The sequence below is a fragment of the Egretta garzetta genome, unplaced genomic scaffold (assembly GCF_000687185.1).
Source record: "Egretta garzetta isolate BGI_Z169 unplaced genomic scaffold, ASM68718v1 scaffold117, whole genome shotgun sequence".
In the NCBI taxonomy this organism is placed as follows: domain Eukaryota; kingdom Metazoa; phylum Chordata; class Aves; order Pelecaniformes; family Ardeidae; genus Egretta; species Egretta garzetta.
The window spans coordinates 5,379,264-5,398,844 of NW_009260479.1; the positions used below are offsets into that span (position 1 = coordinate 5,379,264).

The 19,581-nt window shown below is 43.4% G+C and overlaps 1 protein-coding gene across 1 annotated transcript in view; it reads left to right on the plus strand.

Annotated features, from left to right (window-relative positions):
- Positions 1–18,246, plus strand: part of DPP6 (dipeptidyl peptidase like 6) — a 264,379-nt gene extending 246,133 nt beyond the window's left edge. Inside the window, exons 17-26 of the mRNA XM_009644081.2 lie at positions 2,088–2,135; positions 6,437–6,535; positions 8,858–8,927; positions 10,904–11,098; positions 11,830–11,884; positions 12,796–12,901; positions 13,755–13,813; positions 16,305–16,377; positions 16,477–16,550; positions 18,100–18,246. Of these exons, the coding sequence (XP_009642376.1) occupies positions 2,088–2,135; positions 6,437–6,535; positions 8,858–8,927; positions 10,904–11,098; positions 11,830–11,884; positions 12,796–12,901; positions 13,755–13,813; positions 16,305–16,377; positions 16,477–16,550; positions 18,100–18,246 (926 nt within the window). The remainder of the gene's footprint in view (positions 1–2,087; positions 2,136–6,436; positions 6,536–8,857; positions 8,928–10,903; positions 11,099–11,829; positions 11,885–12,795; positions 12,902–13,754; positions 13,814–16,304; positions 16,378–16,476; positions 16,551–18,099) is intronic.
- The last annotated feature ends 1,335 nt before the right edge of the window (positions 18,247–19,581 follow it).

Genomic DNA, 19,581 nt, shown 5'->3' on the forward strand with positions numbered 1-19,581 from the left:
GGGCAGCACAGGGAAAACCACTGACACCATTATACCACCCTAAACTATTTCTTGCTCTCAGGAATTTATTTCACTCGCCAAACCAGTATGGATGGCTGACAGCAACCCGTTCTTGTTGCAATTTATGTGCATGCTGTCAGTGAAAGCATCTCAGTGGCTTTTTCTCAGCCACCTCTACACAAATTGCTGGTGCACGTGACTGGTGATCATGCAGGGTTTGCTTGTAGGTTGAAGGACTCAAGACACCTTAAAGAGGCTTGAACCTCAGTGAATATCAAGCCTCTTTAAGTTGGGTTTTTTGATATTCAATGTAGTTCACAGTGTGCCACTAGCCTGTCGGAGCCCAAGAGAGTAGGAAACATGGTTTCTAACCACCTTTTCTCCATGTTCATTTGTACAGACAGTTCCAAATTTTGCCATCCCCACTGACTACACACCCTCATCACATAGTAAGTTTGAACTGGAAATACAGTATATACAAAAAAAGAAGTCCTGCCATGAAGACTGGTGAGGCCACACCTCGAATATTGTGTTCAGTTTTGGGCCCCTCACAACAAGAAAGACATTGAGGCACTGCAGCATGTCCAGAGAAGGGCAACAAAGCTGGTGAAGGGTTTAGAGCACAAGGCTGATGGGGAGCAGCTGAGGGAACTGCAGGTGTTCAGCCTGGAGAAGAGGAGGCTGAGGGCAGACCTTATTGCCCTCTACAACTGCCTGACAGGAGGGGGGACCTAGGTGAGGATTGGTCTCTTCTCCCAAGTAATGAGCGATAGGACAAGAAGAAATGGCCTCAAGTTGCACCAGGGGAGGTTTAGATTAGGAAAAATTTCTTCACCGAAAGAGTTGTCAAGTATTGGAAGAGGCTGCCCAGGGAAGTGGTTGAGTCCCCCCCATCCCTGGAGCTTTTTAAAAGGTGTTTAGATGTGGTGCTTAAGGACATGGTTTAGTGATGGGTCTTTTCCAACCTAAATGATTCTGTGAGTCTATGATTCTATGATCTATGACCTTCACCCACACAGAGCATGGGACCCTCTGGCCCTGCTGTTCTGGATCTTTGCCAGGAGTACGGATGATCTTTCCTCAGCTGCTTGCACATTTTGTTACAGGGAAATAGATAAAAAATAAGATAACCACTATCTCTGAGGTCAAGGATTAACCTTTTCATCACTGCAGTGCTTCTTCCACCCTCCTGAGCAATATTGTCAAACTCATTGGAAAAGGGATGGTAGTAAACCCACGAGTGGCTGTGCTGGGTCAGCCAGCTTTTGGCCCAGCATCCTGTCTCCAAGATCAGTCAGCAGATGATAATTGAAGAACAGAGAGAAAGAAGCTGGCAACTACAAAATGAACCTAATCTCATGTACCATCCCATTTTTCTATCAGTCAGCCGCTTGGTGACTTTCTGAACAGGAAGTTGGATCCAGACCACTGTGCTAAAGACCATAGCATCCTACAGCACCCTATGCTGAAGACTATAGCATCCTGTGGTAAAGACTACAGCATCCTAAAGACTGTAGCATCCTATTGCAATGAATTCTGTGGTTCACTAGTGTGCATTCCACAGTAATGGTAGTCCTCTTCCTATTCTACTGACCAATTTCAATACCCAAATGCTGCATTTTAAGATGGCATATGGGGTCTTTTTTAGTGTAAGAGCCAAACTGGTGTTTAATACATTTAAAAAAAAAAAAACCAACCACAAAACACTTGCAAAACAGCAACAGTTACCCATAGCATATAAAATGTAAATGCTTTGTGCTGTGATGTTTGGGTGTCATTAGAATAATTTTAAAAGCAAGTGATTTAATTGTGTTTGTGCTAATTATAATGTTTACAAATTAGGGAAAGATGCATTTAGTGGTCTGTTGGGAAAGGGCTTTGAAACCTCGCATGTCTTTGAGTCTACAGTACTGTCATTTATTCATAGACTCTTTCTAATACCAGGGTGATTTGCTTTTTAGATTACTCTTGCATGGAAAGCAAGTCTCAGGAGTCTCCAGCTCTGTGGAATTCAAAACCAGGTTCACATTATGCCTGTGTGTGCTTCAATAGGTATTTAACCAAGATCTTTTCTTCTTCTTTTCAAGGTCCCCGAGTCCCGATGGTGACTGTTCACAACACAACCGATGCACAGAGTAAGAATGGGCTTGAGCCTTGCAATTCTTCAGAGCAAAGTAGCCGGACAGGACACTGAGATGCTGCTGCTTTTTAGTAAATTGACACGTGTGGGGAGCCCAGGCTCTGCCTAGTCTTGGGGTACAAAGACAGTGGTTTGGGCATGACATTTGTTACCAACTTTTTCCAAAAAATGCACAGACCAGATCTCTCTCTCTCTCTTTGTTAGTCTTTCACAAATACTGATTTATGTCCTACTCAAAAATAAGAAATATTTCACTTAATCTATGATTAAAAAAACCCCACACTCTGATATGGATTACCAGGTTGAAAGAGATAACGCAGAGGAGTGAGCCCCATGAGTTGTACCTCTGCCTGGTTTCCCGATCTGTTTGTGGGGATTGTAGCACTTACTTGTTCAGTACAGCTTTTTTAATGTTAGTGGTTCACATCTACACCAGTGTGAAGCTGGAATTATTCCAAATACAGGTTTCTTTGCTGAAAATCTTTGGTGCTGGCTGTAGCCATTGCCAGACTGGTTAGGACTCCCTGTAGGGCCCACAGAGCCATGAGGTTTCCGGGGTTCCTCCTTCATGCCTGTAGCAATACAAATTATCCAGAAAGACAAATTTGTTCCCCAAGTCAGGGAGCCTCAGATAGACAGCCTTTCTCTGTCCCTTCTCTGGAGGTGTCTTAAACCAAGGTGCCCCTTTCTCTCATTAGTCTCAGGAGACTTCATTGCAAAGTGTGGGATGGAGTCTCACGTGAAACCAAAATTTATCTGCTCCCATTATTTTGGTGGGAGACCCTTATCTTTCATTTTTACATAGAGTTTGGCCCAGCCTTAACCTGCAGTTAGGGACTTCAGGCATTGCTGTGATCCAGATAATATGCCACAGCTTTATTCTCTGCATGTGGCCAATTTGTCAGGTATCTGTTTAGCTTAACTGGATTTACATCAACTTGTTGCTGTTGTATCTGCAAAGGAGCAGAGCAAACCAGGGAACCTGGCTCCCAAACTAAAGGATTTCTGTGAAATGCTGAGCTGCTTAATATCCCACTGAAGGTGGTAAGTGTCAAAGGAAAAACTCTCAGGCTCTGGAATGGGCTGCCCAGGGAGGTGGTCGAGTCCCCATCCCTGGAGGTATTTAAAAGAAGGATAGATGAGGTGCTTAGGGACATGGTTTAGTGGTGGGATGGCAGGGTTAGGTTAAAGGTTGGACTCGACGATCTTAAAGGTCATTTCCAACCAAAGTGATTCTATGATTCTATGATTCTATGATTCTATAATTCCTGTGGCACCAGGACATGTGAGAAAAGAGCACAGGATCCGTCTTTATTTATACAGTTTCTGCATGTGACTTTTCATTCCCTGTTCTCTCAATTTCTGTTGGCAACATGCATTTAAAGCCCTTACCTCCCTTAGGAAAGTTTTACTTGTAAGCAGGATGTGTGCAGTGCAATCCCAAATTCTGATTGATTTCTTTAAAATCAAATTTAAAATCAGATTTGTGGCATGTTGTATCCTTTACCATTAAAATAGAAATACTCAGCAGTGTTCCATCTGGTGTCAACAGTATCCAATAATGTTAAGGAGATGCATTGTACATTTAAATCTAATTTACCCTCCCATCCTTTTCAATTAATTTGTTCCAATTAAAAAGTTCCTTCGCAGAGAAATACATGCATAAAATTTAGCAGCATCCTGGAATAAGTTAGGTTAAAGCAATGTACTGGGATGTGACTGTCCTGTAAGGGCAGCAAGAAAGATCTTCACTGCTAAAGCAAAGCAGCACAACGTACCCGGGAACATGGCTTAGACCGTCTGCCATCATCTTGCTTACAAGATGACTGTGAGACAAATATTTCATTTCCCTGTGGCTCAGTTTCCTCACTGGTCTACAATTTCTGGGTAAAAGTGCCATGAGAGCTGACTGATTTTGCTGCCCCCTTTTTGTTTATGTTCATGCTATTGCTGCTGGCAGTAGTGGGATGGGGGTATAGCTCCATGTGCCAGTCCTGTCCCTTGTGAAACTACTTCTGCTATAAATAAGAAAAAAGTTGGCCTTTGTAGTTATTCCAGCCTATAACAATACAAGAATTGCTTGTTTAAGTAATGCTGAAAGCAAACTGCAAGCTCCTAGCTTCCCAGTCTTTCTGCACCAGTGACCACTCCAACCACAGCCTGTGCACAGGGGGGATCAGCTCTTCCTCTTCCCAGAGAGACTTGGCCTTGGCAGTGCCCTTGCTGAGCAGCCCTGGTGATGCCCAGAGGGCTCTTTAGCCCACAGAATGTGTTGCCACAGGGCCAGGAGAATTTCTTAGCTCTGACCTACAGCTCCAAACTGGCTTCCATTTTTCCCCCTGTAAACACAATACCTTAATTTTACCATAGACCTGGGGACGGCTGCCTGGCTATAGCAGCATGTATAGGGTAGTGCTCTCATGAACTGGGTCATAGCCTCCTGTGTAGTTGTATACAATACTTTTAGGTGAATAAAATGAGACACTCTGTAAAACACAAATAGCAAATGAAGGGCTTGAACAAAGAACATAAGACGGAGCGAGACTAGTTTTATTTTGGCAGATAGGTATGTGTAGCATTTATTACATAGAGAACTCGATCTAGTCATGAAGAGAACACATCCCCTACTGAAAATCAGGATTTTCTGCATATGATTAACATTTCCCCTGGTTCCTTTTTTTTCCCCATCATTCTTTTGCTTTTGAATAAGGGGCAACTGACAGTTGCGTGTTACTGAATTTACTTATTTAATATGAGCCCATTACTCTATAAAGGGAGTTTGCCTCTGTATTCTGCAATAATCTGATAATAGTGAGTTGCACTGAATATTATAGCGTGCTTACATTTAATTAAGCAATGACCATTTGTACTCCACAGACTCAAGCTCCCTGTGGTCCTAAAGCAGAAAAGAAAGTCCTTTAGGAGATATGCCAATCTTTTTTATTTCCTCCATAGCCTTCCTGGCTTTCTGTGAATGCAATTATATGAACAAATAAAACGGCTTGACTAAATTCCCCTACGTGGCAAGCCCCTTTCTGCTGATAAAGCTACTTGTGTGTGCCATAATTAAATGAGAATCTTAATATTTAACTAAACGTAATAGGCTGTTGCTTTGGCACTTCTGGGGGGGTTGTGGTTTCAACAGAGATGAGCCAGGCTTTTCAGAAGCAGGGTGAATAGTCATTGAACCAATATATTATTGTTGAAGGATCTGTGAAATGTATTAACTCGGAAGGGCATGTTTTTGTGCTGTGCCTGTCTATTCAGCAGAGATGGGCAATGAGAGCATGATAATCACGTACCGTAAGTATTATTTGAGGAGCTGGGGTTATACATCTATTTATCAGTCTGTCTCAAAAGGGAAATTACAGTAAATGAAACACATAATTTGGTGTGAAACCCTCAAACTCTCCTTGGGTTCACATGGCAGAGATGATGCCCTGGATCCCCTGGTTCAAACCCAGGCTGATGCCATGGGGATGAGCACTGCAACGGGCTCCCCAGACCAGGATTCGCTGCCACCACAGTGGGATTCCCCTCAGCCCATGAATCCTTCCCTTCGTCCAACCTGAAACATCTCCTAAACATCGGCCCTTTCCATACCAGCTGGGATGGACTTGCTCTTTCTGGTGTTGGAGGTGGCTGCTTTTTCTAGAAGAGGCTCAGCGGTTAGAGCACGTGGCCAGGATCTGGGGTATAAAGGTTAAATCCTGGGAAGGAGGAAGGAGTCCTCTATTTCAATCCCAGAGATTCCTTGGATAAGACACACTAGCAAAATGAACAATTCTTGAGACACTCTGAAAGCCAAGACTGCTCAAAAGCCTGGTGTTGCAGGGTTGTATGATCTTTGTCTACTCTGCTATCCCCATGGCTTTCCTTCCCATGGGTTTTCTCTTGTGTAGCAGCACAAGCTTGCCCTGGAGCCCTCCAAAGTCTCCTCCCTTTCCCCATTTATTATGTGTAACGTGAACACAGACAGTCTTTGCTTGATAACTAGCCCTGCATGGCAGGGAGCTGCCTGACTGGGACCCGCCGTACTGCCTCAGCCCAGAAGGTCACATTCCCATTTGCTCTAAATCAGCTGAATGTCACTGATTTCGGGAGTACAGCTTTTTGCCAACACAGAACCTGGAAGAGGTTTCAAAGACTTGACTGAGTTAGACGTCTGTGAGGACTAGAAGGAAATTATTTCATAAGAAAACTCATGTTATAAATATTAAGGTGTCTGTAAAATGTTAAAATGCTTTTTCACAAACAATGCCAAAAGGTTTTGTGGTCTTCTCCTTCTTCTTTCAGAAATTTTTGAGCTGGAGGTAAATGAAAATGTGCAGCTGGCTGTAAATGACAGGCAAATGCCTAAGGTAGAATACATGGAAATCAAGATAGATGATTACAGTAAGTAGCACCTTTCCTCTCTCTTATTTTTCTTTTTCACTACTATTGCTTTGAAATGATACAGTCATCTTGGCGAGGCTGGCAGGAAGAAAAATGGCTTTGGCTCTCAATAAACTCGCGCCGTTTGCAAAGCACTCTCCTAGGATGTGCTACATCAGGAGGTTATTACAGAGGCAGGATTTTATGAGAATGCAGCTGAAGAAAGGCAAAACGATAGCATTGAGGGTTTTGGGGTTGTTTTTTTTTCCTTTTACCATTTTCTTTGTAGAGAAAAAAACACTCCAGGAAACGACATGGTGTGGTGCCCTCATTGTTCAGGGCATTTGCCCTAGCTGGGCTGGTGTATTATTTGAGATGGGTTTGAAGGGGGACACCTTACGTGCTTGCTGGCTGTAGCTGCGGCCCTCTTTCAGCACACAGCACCCAACTGCGGTGAATGAGGACTTGCCAACGACTGCCCACCAGAGTCATCCAGGATTCTTTCAGAAAGCCGTATCATTTGATAGGGTTGGGGGAAAAAAAAAAAAAAAACAGTTTTATGAGAAAAACTGAAAGAGATTTCACCTGGAGTAAAGAAGGCAGAAACCTGGAGCAGCCTGTACCTGCAGCTGGTGTGTCCTGCGTACCACTTGTGTAATCATTCCCTGCGTATCCATGTGCCAAACAGGACAGAGAGAGAGAAAAGCCTAACGGCAGACAGCCAAAGCGTAAGCTTTTTCTGCCTGTCTCTGTAGTTGTACCTGAAACAACCTAAAAAGCAGTTCCCCTGGCTGTAAGCAGATATCTTACCTATACGTGGAAAATCCACATACTCAGAGTTGTGCAACGGTTCCCAAAAATCCCAGGTAATGTCTATGGTGGCAACTCTCAAAAAATCCCAAAGACTCTGGGCTCAAGGTATGACCCATAATATTTCCCATGCCAAAAAGGAGTGTACCCCTCAGATCGGATGCAGTGATGGGTGGCAGGTTACTAATTTCGAGCATTGCCAGGTGTTATAAAATGCGAAGCAAAGGCTGAGAGTTGCCATTTGAGCAGGATCATAATGGCCCTAAAATTTTCCGCTTGCTACATGGGCATTCGGAACATAAACCAGTGAATGAAATAACAAGAACAGACGTGCACTTCCAGGCCTTATGGACAGGAAAAGATGAGAAAGAGCCTGTCATAAAGATCACATCTATCCCCACTGTGAGCCAATTCATTGTGGCACTGGCAGCTTATTAGGAATAACTCAGCTTGATGCTAAATTTCTTACCTGCAGGTATCACTGAAATGCAATTCTGGTCATTTAACCAAAAATATATATGTGTGTGTGTAATAAACACAAGCTGGCCACAGCCATGTAGCTGTTCCTCTGTGCCCTCCCTGTATTTTTGAAGCTTTGAGCTTAGCAGCCTTGGGAACACTGCACATAGTGCTTAGTTATACTTAAAGTCAAGCGATGGCCTTTTCGGCTGTCCCTGGGCCATTGATTGAATTTGCAACTATTAGCATTCAGATGGAATAAGTAATTAGGCGGAGCATCAGACAATGATTGCAAAGCCAACCACTTAAACCACGCGGTTAATCTGTGTATTAATCTACTGAAAATGCTCCTAATACTGATTTAATTGCTGGGCCCTTGCTAATCTGGATTGTAGTTAACATTTTAAAAAATAAATGTGCTCTCGTTAATGCGGAAAGCATTCGTATGGCAGTGGGTTTGGCTATCGACACGAAGCCATAGGGTGCAGTTAAATGAAGCTTCGGCGAGCACGTCCCTCGCTTACGTTGGTTCAGTACCAGCAGAACGACGTGGGCTTCAGCACGCTTACCTCCTGGTTTATGGCAAAATTAAGCCCTCTGGAAGTTAGGATTAAAATACATGTTTCTGTATCTGCTTTCACACCATCATAGCAAAATAATCCTATTCTCTCTCCCAGCCACCATACTTAATAGGGTTTTAAATTATCATTTTCATCGCTGATTTTCCCCCTCCTTGGCTGCCCTGAAATATTGATTTCTGGCTGCGTCACTCATCCAGCTGCCACAAAGGAAAATTATAGCTATTGCCAGATGTTAATTGAATGCTGTAAAAGTGATGCATGACTGAACAGCTCGCGCTGTACTCCTGATTTACGTTTCTTGTCACCTCAGCTATCATAATATGGGTCTTTTCTTTGACAACATCTGTGTTTCTAAGGTGTTATTTACCAGTACCTCTGATGAAATGCCATTTTGTCCCTGCTTATAAGTGGCCCAAACAGCAGAAAAATCTGTTAGAGTTATGTCAGCATTCCCGCACTAAAGACATGTTGTTATTTGGGTTTTTTTGCCTAGAATTGCCAATGCAGATCTTGAAGCCAGCAACCTTTTCGGACACTGCACACTACCCCTTGCTTCTGGTTGTGTAAGTTCTCCCTTGTCCTTTCTTTCTATTCACGTTATTAGGGCAGCATGGGAGCCTCAGCCATGACCAGAGCCTTTTAAGATAAGGTTTTTACAATGAATACCAGACCACTTTAGCACCTAAGTCCAGCACATTGGTCCCTACCCCTGTCTCACCTCAGAGCTGGGAGAGGGTAGACATAGGTGCCTTCTCTCCCGTGTTTGAGCCAAGGATTTCAGCTCCCAGGAGGGTGCCCTAGTGAAATCCCGCAGAGGAAATTGTAGGATTTTCCAAAGTTGTTCCACGTACACTTGCAATTCAATAATTTTGGGGGCAGAAACAGGAGGGGGAGGAATAAAAGGTGGACGTTGACTTTCTGTCCCGGTGCTTAGAGGACGTTGACTTTCTGTTCCGGTGCTTAGAGCATGCACCCCGCGCTGAACAGGTAGTTTTAGGGTGGGATGCAGTCAGTCTTACTACAGCTTAAATTTCAGACATCCTTATGCAGCAGTCCCCCCCCGTGTAAATGCCACTGTTCCCCAAAGTGCCAGTGAAGGGAGAGCTAGAAACTTTTGAAGAGGTCTGCAACGTTAGCATTTCTATTAGGTAAGTAGGGTTTCCTCCTGGCAGGCTTAGCAGATGGGTACTTCTTTATGCAATGTTTGGTAATAATAATATGTATCGCTAAGTTTTTTTCTGGCAATTTGGAAAGAAACTGTGGGAGGGAAGTCAGTGACCTTGGAAGAACCTGCTTGGCCCTAGCTGCATCCCACTGCATTGCTTGCTCCCTGCCAGGGAACACCCCACGAGAGAGATGCCTCATGCAGGAGTGACGAATGCCCGATGAATGCCTGAACACCATCCTGCACATCCCTCCATGAAGGACAAAAACACTGCAATAAGCGTGTCGTTACATCACAAAATTACTGCAGAGATAATGTACTTCATTATACAAGTGCTTGAGGAAGATTGGTACTCATCAAGCTAACAGCACTTGATTAGGCTGCCTCTGAAGCTGGATGTGCCTGGGTCTCGCTTGAATAAATGCAAATGACTGAAGTCACATCCACATTAAAATCCTGCAGTGAGTTGCCTGATGTCTCCGAGAACCCCAAAAAGGACAAGAAGTAGATGGAAGTGCCAGTGGCTCTACAGTAATCCCAATCCTAAAATATTACTTATAATCATCATCATAATCTCTTGATTTTTCCAAGCTGTCTGGCTGAAGTGGGGTTAATATTTCTTGAGATAGTTCCCCCGTACAGGTTTGAGTTCTAAGCAGAACGATGAAGAGGGAGTCTTGCCCACCCTTTCCCCTTCCCCACCAGTTCTGGGCATTTTTAAGCTGTTAGTTTTATTGCTTTAAGTGTCCTTTCCCTCTGTGCTTGTGTGAAGCGATGGTGGCATCCATCTACAGCCACTCTCGGAAACCCCGTGGGAGAGGGAAGGTCTGGGCAAATGAAGCCCCAATGCTTGCCAGTAAAGGAAAGGACAATTGATGTCTGCAAGCTCGTCCAACATATTTTGGCAGTGTCAGCACACCCCAAAGCCAGGCTCCTCACAGAAACCCCTCCACCAGAAAAATACCATCTTGGGAACGTAGAAAACAGACATCCATTAGAGCAGGTGGAAAAAGGGAAAACTCAGCTGACCTCTGCATCGATGCCCGGGTTTTCTCACAGGAATCCTGCCCCGTTAGTGATGTGCTTGCTAGGTTTGTTCAAAGCTCAGCTTAGCACAGCAATAGCTTCTGTGCAAAAAGGGAGGCAGAAACCAACCTGCAGCTTCCACCCCAGCCTCAAAACCCATCCCACACAACCAGCCTTCTGTACATCATCGTTGCAGAGACTGGTCTCCCCTTTTTGAAATCTGCCCTGCCTTACACTGCATGCAGGAGCTGCCAGTCCCCCTTGCCACGGCAAGCTCACGGCCCTGGGGAGGGTGTTTGACCCATGCTTCGTGCTGTTGCCTTTGCTTGATGCCTATTTCTGTTTCAGAGATGGGACGCCTGGCAGCCAGATTGTAACAGAGAGATTTGAGGTGACGTGGGAAAGCGTCATGGTCAGCTCGCACAACGCCATCGTGCTGAAGTTTGATGGCCGCGGGAGCGGCTTCCAAGGCACTAAGCTCTTGCACGAGGTTAAGAGGAGGCTAGGCCTTTTGGAAGAGAAGGATCAATTGGAAGCTGTCCGGTGAATGACACTGTTATTGAAGAAATTAATCCATTAATGATAATTAACCCAGGACTGTCATTAGGCCTGGTTGCTTTCATGGTGTGTAGGGTAGAGCAAGGAGATGGGAGGGAAGGACGGTGTAGTCATACAGCTGTGACCAAGTGATGGCATGTGGGAGAGAGCTCCTGCCAGCCAGTGCAGAGGAGAAAACCAAGCCTTAAACAGAGCTAAATTAGAGCACGCTTATCTGTATTACGTGTTCAAAGCCTATTTATTTTTAGCTCTGTACAGTCATACAGCTACAAACAAGTAAGCTTGAATATCGGCTCCTACATTATTTTTTTGCTGGCCTGGTAGTTGGAAAAAATCTATCTTTAAACCCTTCAACTTTTTAGAACAGAACAGTGGAAAATCCTAAATGTCAAATCCTGTCATATTGTTGGATTTATTCTGCACATAATCACGCTAAAACCACTATCAGAGTAGTGCAATAGCATCAGCTTTCCTATGACTTTCAGAGGGAGTGCAGGTTATTTGTTGCCCTTGCTTGGTCAAATCCAACACAACAGGTTGCAAAACTAAATCAAACGGACACTCACAAGAAAGCAGCATGTAGCAGTGTGAATTTAGATTGTTACATCATTTTTCTGTGGCCACCCCAGATTCAAGCTGATAAAAATCACACTATGCTTACTGTATCTAAGGGAAAAAAATTTTTAACCCTTTCTTTCTCCTCTCTCATGCTCTAGGACAATGCTGAAGGAGCATTACATTGATAAAATGCGAGTCGGCGTGTTTGGGAAGGTAACGTGTTCCCGTTGTTCCTCTGTGCTGTTCTAGTTGGCTGACATGGCTAAGCAGCTGAGCTAAATCCTGATTTATTCAATGTCAGTGGCAACTTTTTTATTATTATTTATTTTTGAGATAGACTGCTTCTTTCTCAGAGATGTTAAAGATTAAAGCTTTCATTTTATCAATGTATTCATCAATATTTTTTTTTTAAATTAACTTCCAAGTGCTGAAAGTGGCTATTTGTCAGAAAAATGCTGTCAGCTAATTAATTATTTTTTCCCCTTGCAAACTACCATTTCATTTTCATCTTGTCCCTTAAGGCCTATGGGAATGTGGGTAGATCTAGCTCATGTCGTACAAATGTACAACAGCAATATTGATTTCTGAGGCTGATTCGCACTGTGGAGTGTGCCCGGCTGGGAAGCAGCAATTGCAAAGTACACACAGTTTGAAATGAGAACGGGGCTGTGAGTCAAAATTGTTTAGTGTGGGAGATACAGGCTTAGACTGGGCAAAGAGAGCTGCGCCTACAGCAGCATCTCTGCAGGGAATTGTCGACAGGATGATGGCAGACGCTGAAATCGCAATGTCCATTTTAAAGAGCGAAAGACTGGGGTAATATTTTGGAAAGGTAACATATTTGATTAGATCTACAGCCATAAAGTGGGATGAAAAGAGGTAAGCTCTTGGGCACGCAACCCTCCTGCCTTCCAGAGAATGCAATGAGTGTAGAGCTCGTCTTCAGCCACATCTGCTGAAGGCAGGGAGATGTCCCTTGTTTCATGTTTTTTCAGAGCGAGGTATCGAGGGCTCTAGAGTGGCTGAGAGTTTGCTGCAAGGTCTCAGCTGCCCTGATTCTGTACCCAAAAGCAGCAGCGCCTCATGGCAGGACCGCTGACGCCCCTGCCCTTTTTGTGTTCCAGGATTACGGTGGCTACCTGAGCACTTACATGCTTCCAGCCGGTGAAGAGAACCAGGTGTTTGCCTGTGGAGCTGCTCTTTCCCCACTGACAGACTTCAAACTATATGGTAAACCCCATCCCAGAGCCCTCAGACCCTCTTGCTGACCACAAATGGTGTTTCTGCCCTAACCTTTACCACTTACCTTCTCCTTCTTCCCCAAGATCCTGCCTGTTTTGTATTGTGTGTCTTCTTAGGACTAGCTACAAATGCTTTTATCCCCCCTCAAGAGCAATTTTGCTGGCACCAGTGGGACCAGCCATGGTGGTCAGAGTAATCAGATAACTTTTATTACTCACTTCTTTTAAATTGGTTCTTAACCCCTCCAGACCCTGACACCAACCTGCACTGCTGCCTTGAACGTGCTGCTTTCTTTCCTGAGCCATCCATCCGTGGGAGCTGTGGCCCAGCCTGCCCGCCTCATCCTCTCTCTGGCAGAAATACCGCGCTGCACGTGGTGGTCCTTTCTCTCAGGGACACCAGTTCCCTTTGCACTTAGCGCAAGAGAAAATCAGGGGGCTGCCATGAAAGTCAGTGGTGTTAAGCCAGCCTTCAGGTCCCATAGAGTTATCCCTGAGACCAACAGGAGCTTGCAGTAGTCTGTTGGTGGAGACAGCCCCATGTGGAAGGAGAAGAGGACACAACAATAGAGTTCTTCTCCTCTCATATCTTGGTTGCATTAAGGAAAACAAAAAAAGGCTCTTCTGTGACTTATTTAGAAACCATAAGTACATGGTGATAAAGAAAGACTGTAGTATCATACATATTCTTAGTGCATTTTCAAAAGCTTTTAGAAGTATGTCCTGTGTAACTAAGGGAATGTTAGAAAAGAAGATCTTTTTTAGCATTTGCAATATTTGACTGAGAAGCACCAGTGTACTCACTTATGACTGAAAGAGATGTCTTTTTTTTTCTTTTCAAGCTTCAGCCTTTTCTGAAAGATACTTGGGCTTGCATGGAATTGATAACAGAGCATACGAGGTAACTGCATGGACACTGCATTTCCCTGATAAAATGTGAACCGGGCTTTAACTCTTCCTCAGTGTGTTCTCTTTTGGGGAAGGAAAAAAAATATGCAATATGGGCTTACTAGTAAAAGTCTGTATCTCAAAGACAGCAAGGTGTCCTTCAGCCTGCTTACTGCTTTTGTTGTCTTAATAGTAATGATGGTTACAGTTTTTATTGATTAGCTGCCATGTCTGCCTCTTAAACCAGGTGAATACAGTTATTCCACTTCTACAGATTGAAAGAGCTGGGTCTGGGTGACTCAGATGTGCCCAAGTGGACACAATGTCACAACCTCCTTTAAAGTTCATCCCAATGGTCTTGCCACTTTGATTCTCCCTGTGGTATAATTTTTGACCCAAAGTCAAGTGAAGCTCAGCTTCTCTTGGCTTTTTCAATGCAAGCACAGATGTGATATTTCAGGTAGGCAGAACTTGGTGCCAGAGTTGAGCAGGGTGTGGAAAAGGAGACGTGGCACCAGATAATGAAGATATTGTTCAGTATGTATGATGGGATCAGTTGGTTCATGTCTTCTTTCCTTCAATTACTTGGAGGGAAAACCTAATAAAGAATAGTTTCACAAACAAAATGTGCTATACAGAAAATGTTGTTAAGCCTACTAAAGCCTTGTCTTTGGCTAGAAGACATGAAGACAGCAAAGGTTTGAAGCTTTTCTTCCAGAGAAGGCAGGTAGCACCCTGTGCCCCTGCAGTGGAAGCTTTTCCTGGCTATCTAAATACGGAGTTCATCATCTCTCAGATTTTGCACTCATGATCTCTAGATCATTGCAAACTCTTTTAGTCCTTTTAGAAATTTGAAGGCAGGTCAGCAGAGGTGAAAGCAAGGGAAAATATTCTAGAAATTAGAGCTTTGTGTTGCCAGGCGCTCTTTGTGCATTGAAAAGCTGGCCTAAGCGAATAGTGGTGCTTTTGGTTGACTTGGGATTAACCGCTAGGAACAGCACCTGAGCTCTCTGCTGAGCATGGCAATGTTCCGGGTACAGATAACTGATACACATCTCCGGCATGCCACAGCTGAACCACGAATTGCTTAGGGAGAAGAACTGTTCCTAACCCATGGACCAGGTATGAATTTTTTGAAGGTTACATAATTCAAGACTTGATGTAGTCTCCAAAAAAGCTGCATTGTCATGTGGTAGGTTACAACTGATGGAGCAGAGAGGAAGGAGACATACAGGGGGAGAACAGAGTGCAAGATATGTGCATACAGCATCACAAGACTTCAACATCACAGCCAGCAATCTGAGGATGAGAGAACTCATTAACTGAGTCCAACAGTAGAGGGAAGATCAGAGGGCACCTTCACAAAATCTGCAAACTCTTTCTAGGTCCGCACAGAGTGTGGAGCTGCAAAGCCAGAACAGGCCTGCATCCACCAAAATTTCCAAAAACTTGCCTCTAGCACCAAGAAAATATACAGGGCCACTTCTGATGTTCAGGGTTGCCTTATCTTTCAAATGAGGAGATATACACATAATCTGTAATGCAAAATGAGTGACCATATCTTAATAATACAGGCCAATGTTTTTAGCCAGCTAATTTGACCTCCATAGCCAAGCATGGAAGGTCCTGTTTTTGTTGGAGATGCACTTGTCCATCTTCTGTTGAAAACATATAGGACAGTGGGAAGATGAAAACAGGTAAAAGATAGGATTGATACAAGGGTGGCTTAACTGAAAAATACATTCAGTCATGTAGGTGAATGAGAGCTAGGGCATTTAAACAATGAAGGAAAGAGGAATTTAAGCTGAGACAGCTATTCTTCCCTGCCCCCCTATACAGCCGTAACATCTGTGATTTGAGACATACATTCCTTTTGCCACTCCAAGACTTTTTTGGAGTATTTTGGAGTCTCCTTGAGACTTGTATTCTTCTGAACAATGCAGCAAAAAGTGGAGAAGTCCTTCATTTCTCTTACCCAGTACCATTTGCCGTCACTCAGATTTGTATTTCCCCTGTGCATCTGAAAGGCAGCTGGGGGCAAAGGCATTCTCAGCAGTGGACACTTGAATTTAGTATCAGATCCTCCCCCAGGCTGTCAAAGCTTACTGAGGTTGCCTTTCAAACCATACCACAATCACTCCAGCTCTCTGAAGAGTTCTTAGGCATAGGTACCTGGGCACGCTTTTCATCCGTGTTTTGTATTCACTGGAAATTCACGTTGACATTTTCCATGTGTTCTGCAGTTCAGGCTTTTGGTGAACGTTATCAGAACAGGCGAGGGTCTCTGACCTCCTGCTGCTGAGGATACTGAGCCTGGAAGGACAGGGTGGGGGTCTCTTTTACCTCCAGACTGACTGAAGAAGCCAAGAGAATATGCTGTGCTGGTGTCTGCTTGTTATCCTTGTGATGAAGTATCAAATGGAATTAAGTGCTTCTATTTTCTCCATATAAATTGCTAATTTATAGCAAGATTTTTAATCTTACTGCAACCTTTACCTTCACAGATCACCAAATTAGCACACAGAGTCTCATTACTGAAGGAACAGACATTTTTGATCATTCATGCTACTGCTGATGGTAAGTTAGCCTATGATTTGAGCTCATTATATGTTTGGGATGGCTTTGATTTTTCTTAATTAAATTTGCCTCTTTAATGATTGTAATCTGTTTTTACAGAAAAAATCCATTTTCAGCATACTGCGGACCTTATCACACACCTAATTAGGGCAAAGGCTAATTACAGCTTGCAGGTACAGTATGTGTTCCCTTTTTTCATATTTGAACAGTTATTTCCCAGTTTGAACTCAAACTGCTGTTACTAAGCAAGCTTTGAAAAGCTACTTGCAAACTCAGCCTGGCAGTAGAAATAGCACCAGTGTATAATGTGTTCCTATGTACCCCCGTGCTTATTTGATACCGCTATTTTGGTTTGGACAGTTGTTGAACAGTTATTAAATTAAAGAAAATTGGGTTTTGAGAGACATATCTCTAAGGCCTTGGTGCCTGTTTACTTTTTTGGGAACAACAGGCTAAATTCAGGATGAATTACAGGGAAATGGGCATCTAAATTAAATCAACCAGAAAAATTAAGGAGAGAAATGTCTCTTAAATCTGACATCCTGCTGCGAATGACATACTCTGGTCCAGAAAGTCCCTCTTTCTGCCGAATTACATCTCTGATTTGCTGCATGGCCCATCTCCAAGCCATTAAATCTTCCAAAATGAACCCATCCACCAGCCACGGGGATGGTCCCTGACTTCTGCTACATCTCAAGCCATGGCCGGGAGAGTACAACTAGCCCAGGAACGAACCATGCCAGGGACCATGCTACAGCTCACGGTATAGAGGGTTGCGTTGCAGTGCCCAAGTCCTACTAACGCTTGATTTACTGAATACCAGCTCCCTCTGGCTGCATTTCTGCGGAGCTTCATGTGATGGGTATGCTCCATCATGCTCCAAAGGCAGATAGGCTGGAGCACAGGCATGGGAGTGAAGCAATGAGCCCAGCACAGATTGGGTCGGCACTACAGTGACTGAGACGCCCCTGCATATATCCCAAGGCAGAAGCATTAGTACTTTAGAGCTTGAAGCTGCCAATGGGCTAGAGGCACCTCAAAGATAAGTTGAGGACTGAATAGAGGGCTGAGGGATCTACGTCTTGGATTGAGGTACTCAACTGTGAGACACCTTAGTCCTGCCTGCAAGGATCCAGCCCTGGAAACTCATTTTTCCCCTTCAATATCCTGGTCTAGACAACCCCTTACAATCCTCTTGCAGTCCTTCAACACATGCAGAAGTTATCTGTTTCGTTAAAATTGATAGTTGTGTTTAAACTATTTCATTTCTAGCTTCCCACATTTTTTTTATTTAATTAGTTTTCCAGCAAGTTTTATTTCAATCTTTTACTTAATGACATCTTTTCTTTAACGCCCTCATTTTAGTCATAAAAATCTAATGCCTTTTCTCCCCATAGACTTGCACTGGGGTTTTTTCAGTTTTCACAAGGAGCAAGCACTGTTCTTTGTAAGTGTGGTCTGGTTCTGCTTAGCCTGACCTTGCTCAGACTGAAATTAAATGAAAAATCCTCCCCCCAAAAAGGTCCTTGTGAAGGAAGATGCAAGTCTGCACTCAGAGCACTGTGGTGCCTGAATTACCGTGGACCTCACCTGTATCCATGGCAAGATGTGCAGTGCCAAGGACGAGCAATGGGTTTGCAGGCCAGCTCGAGTTGCAGATACAGGTGGTCAGTCCTGAGACTTTAAGCTCCTAATGGTGTGCATTTCCTTCTTTCTTTGCAGATTTACCCCGATGAAAGCCATTACTTTAGCAATGCAGCATTGGAGCAGCATTTGTACAACTCCATCGTCAACTTCTTCGTAGCATGTTTCCAAGTTCAGGACAAACTCCCAATAGCCCCACTGAAAGAGGAGGAGGACGACGATTAACCCTACTTGTCCATGCTAAGCACAAGGCAGATCTCTCTAACAATATGCAACTGGGTCATTTTCCTGAAGAAAGAGCTGTTACGTTGTTAGCATGTATTTAAAGAAAACTGAAAGCAGCTCATCTGCTTTACTTGACAGCAACTCCTTCCTAAACGGAAGAACATTAAGCATGGTGAACTCAGCAGAAACTGCTGTCTGAAATCAATCCATCACAACCAACATCTTCTCTTTCTTTCTTTTTTTCGCCCCCTTTTTTTTCTTTCTTTTCTTGTTCGCCACAAAGTGACTTTTAGCGTGAAAGTGGCAAGACATTGAACTTGAAGGAACACCCCAAGAAACCACTTTGAGGACTGGAAGATTTAATGTCTCTTTGCATTCAAGCAATGAAGCCGTATTAGTGAAATCCGTCATCCATATTAAGGTTACCATAGTTAGCATCACACTGTGTCAGAAAAAAAGATCTAACCTAATACATGGAAAAGATTATAGCACAATTATTTTAAAGGATACTGATTCGCGCATACTTGCCTGCTCTTGCCCATGTTCAGAGGTTTCTCATTGCTGTAGGGCACACAAATTCAATTGTACAAAATATTGCCATGGTTTTACTGATCTTTACCTTCCTGTGATTATTTCTTAATTTTGTTTAGCTTTTACTTCTGTTTTCATTGGGTCTCACGCTTACCTTATTAGCTTCTCAACTTGTTCTGGATGGGGAAAAAACAGTCGCTGAATGAACCAACTCACTTTAGGCCTTAGGGGTCTAAAGAGGCAATGAGGGTCGAGGTACCCAGACATTAAAAATCTATTAGACTAAAGCAAAGGAAACCTCACTTTCTTGTTCCTGGCATAGCCTTTACCTGCAAGATTGAGTATTTTCTTTGGCAGCCTTGAAAAATATGCACATAAATAAGCTAAATCAGCTTAATGTTTAGATATTTTTATTGTACTATAGAAAAATACGCGACAGTCACAATTATTTTTTTTTTCTTCTTTTAGTGTTGAAACAATTGGTTGGCAGTCTGTTGGGGAACAGCTAGATGAGGCTACGGGAGCAGGAATTTGTACCAGATATTTCACAGATCATCTCATAAAGCCATTTAAACAGAACGAATGTGCAGAGATTTATTGCACATGCTGTCTGTGGCTTAGTTTTACTCCAGGTCAATGATCAGCACATTCCAAACATGTTTAATTCTGCTCGCACTAGCATAAAAGAAAAAAAAAAATAGGGAGCGTTTTTGCTTTACGTTATCTAACACTTCATTATAGCAGTGCAAAGCAACTTTTAAAACTTCTTGTGAAAAATTTCCACTCTGAGAAAGAAATCCAACA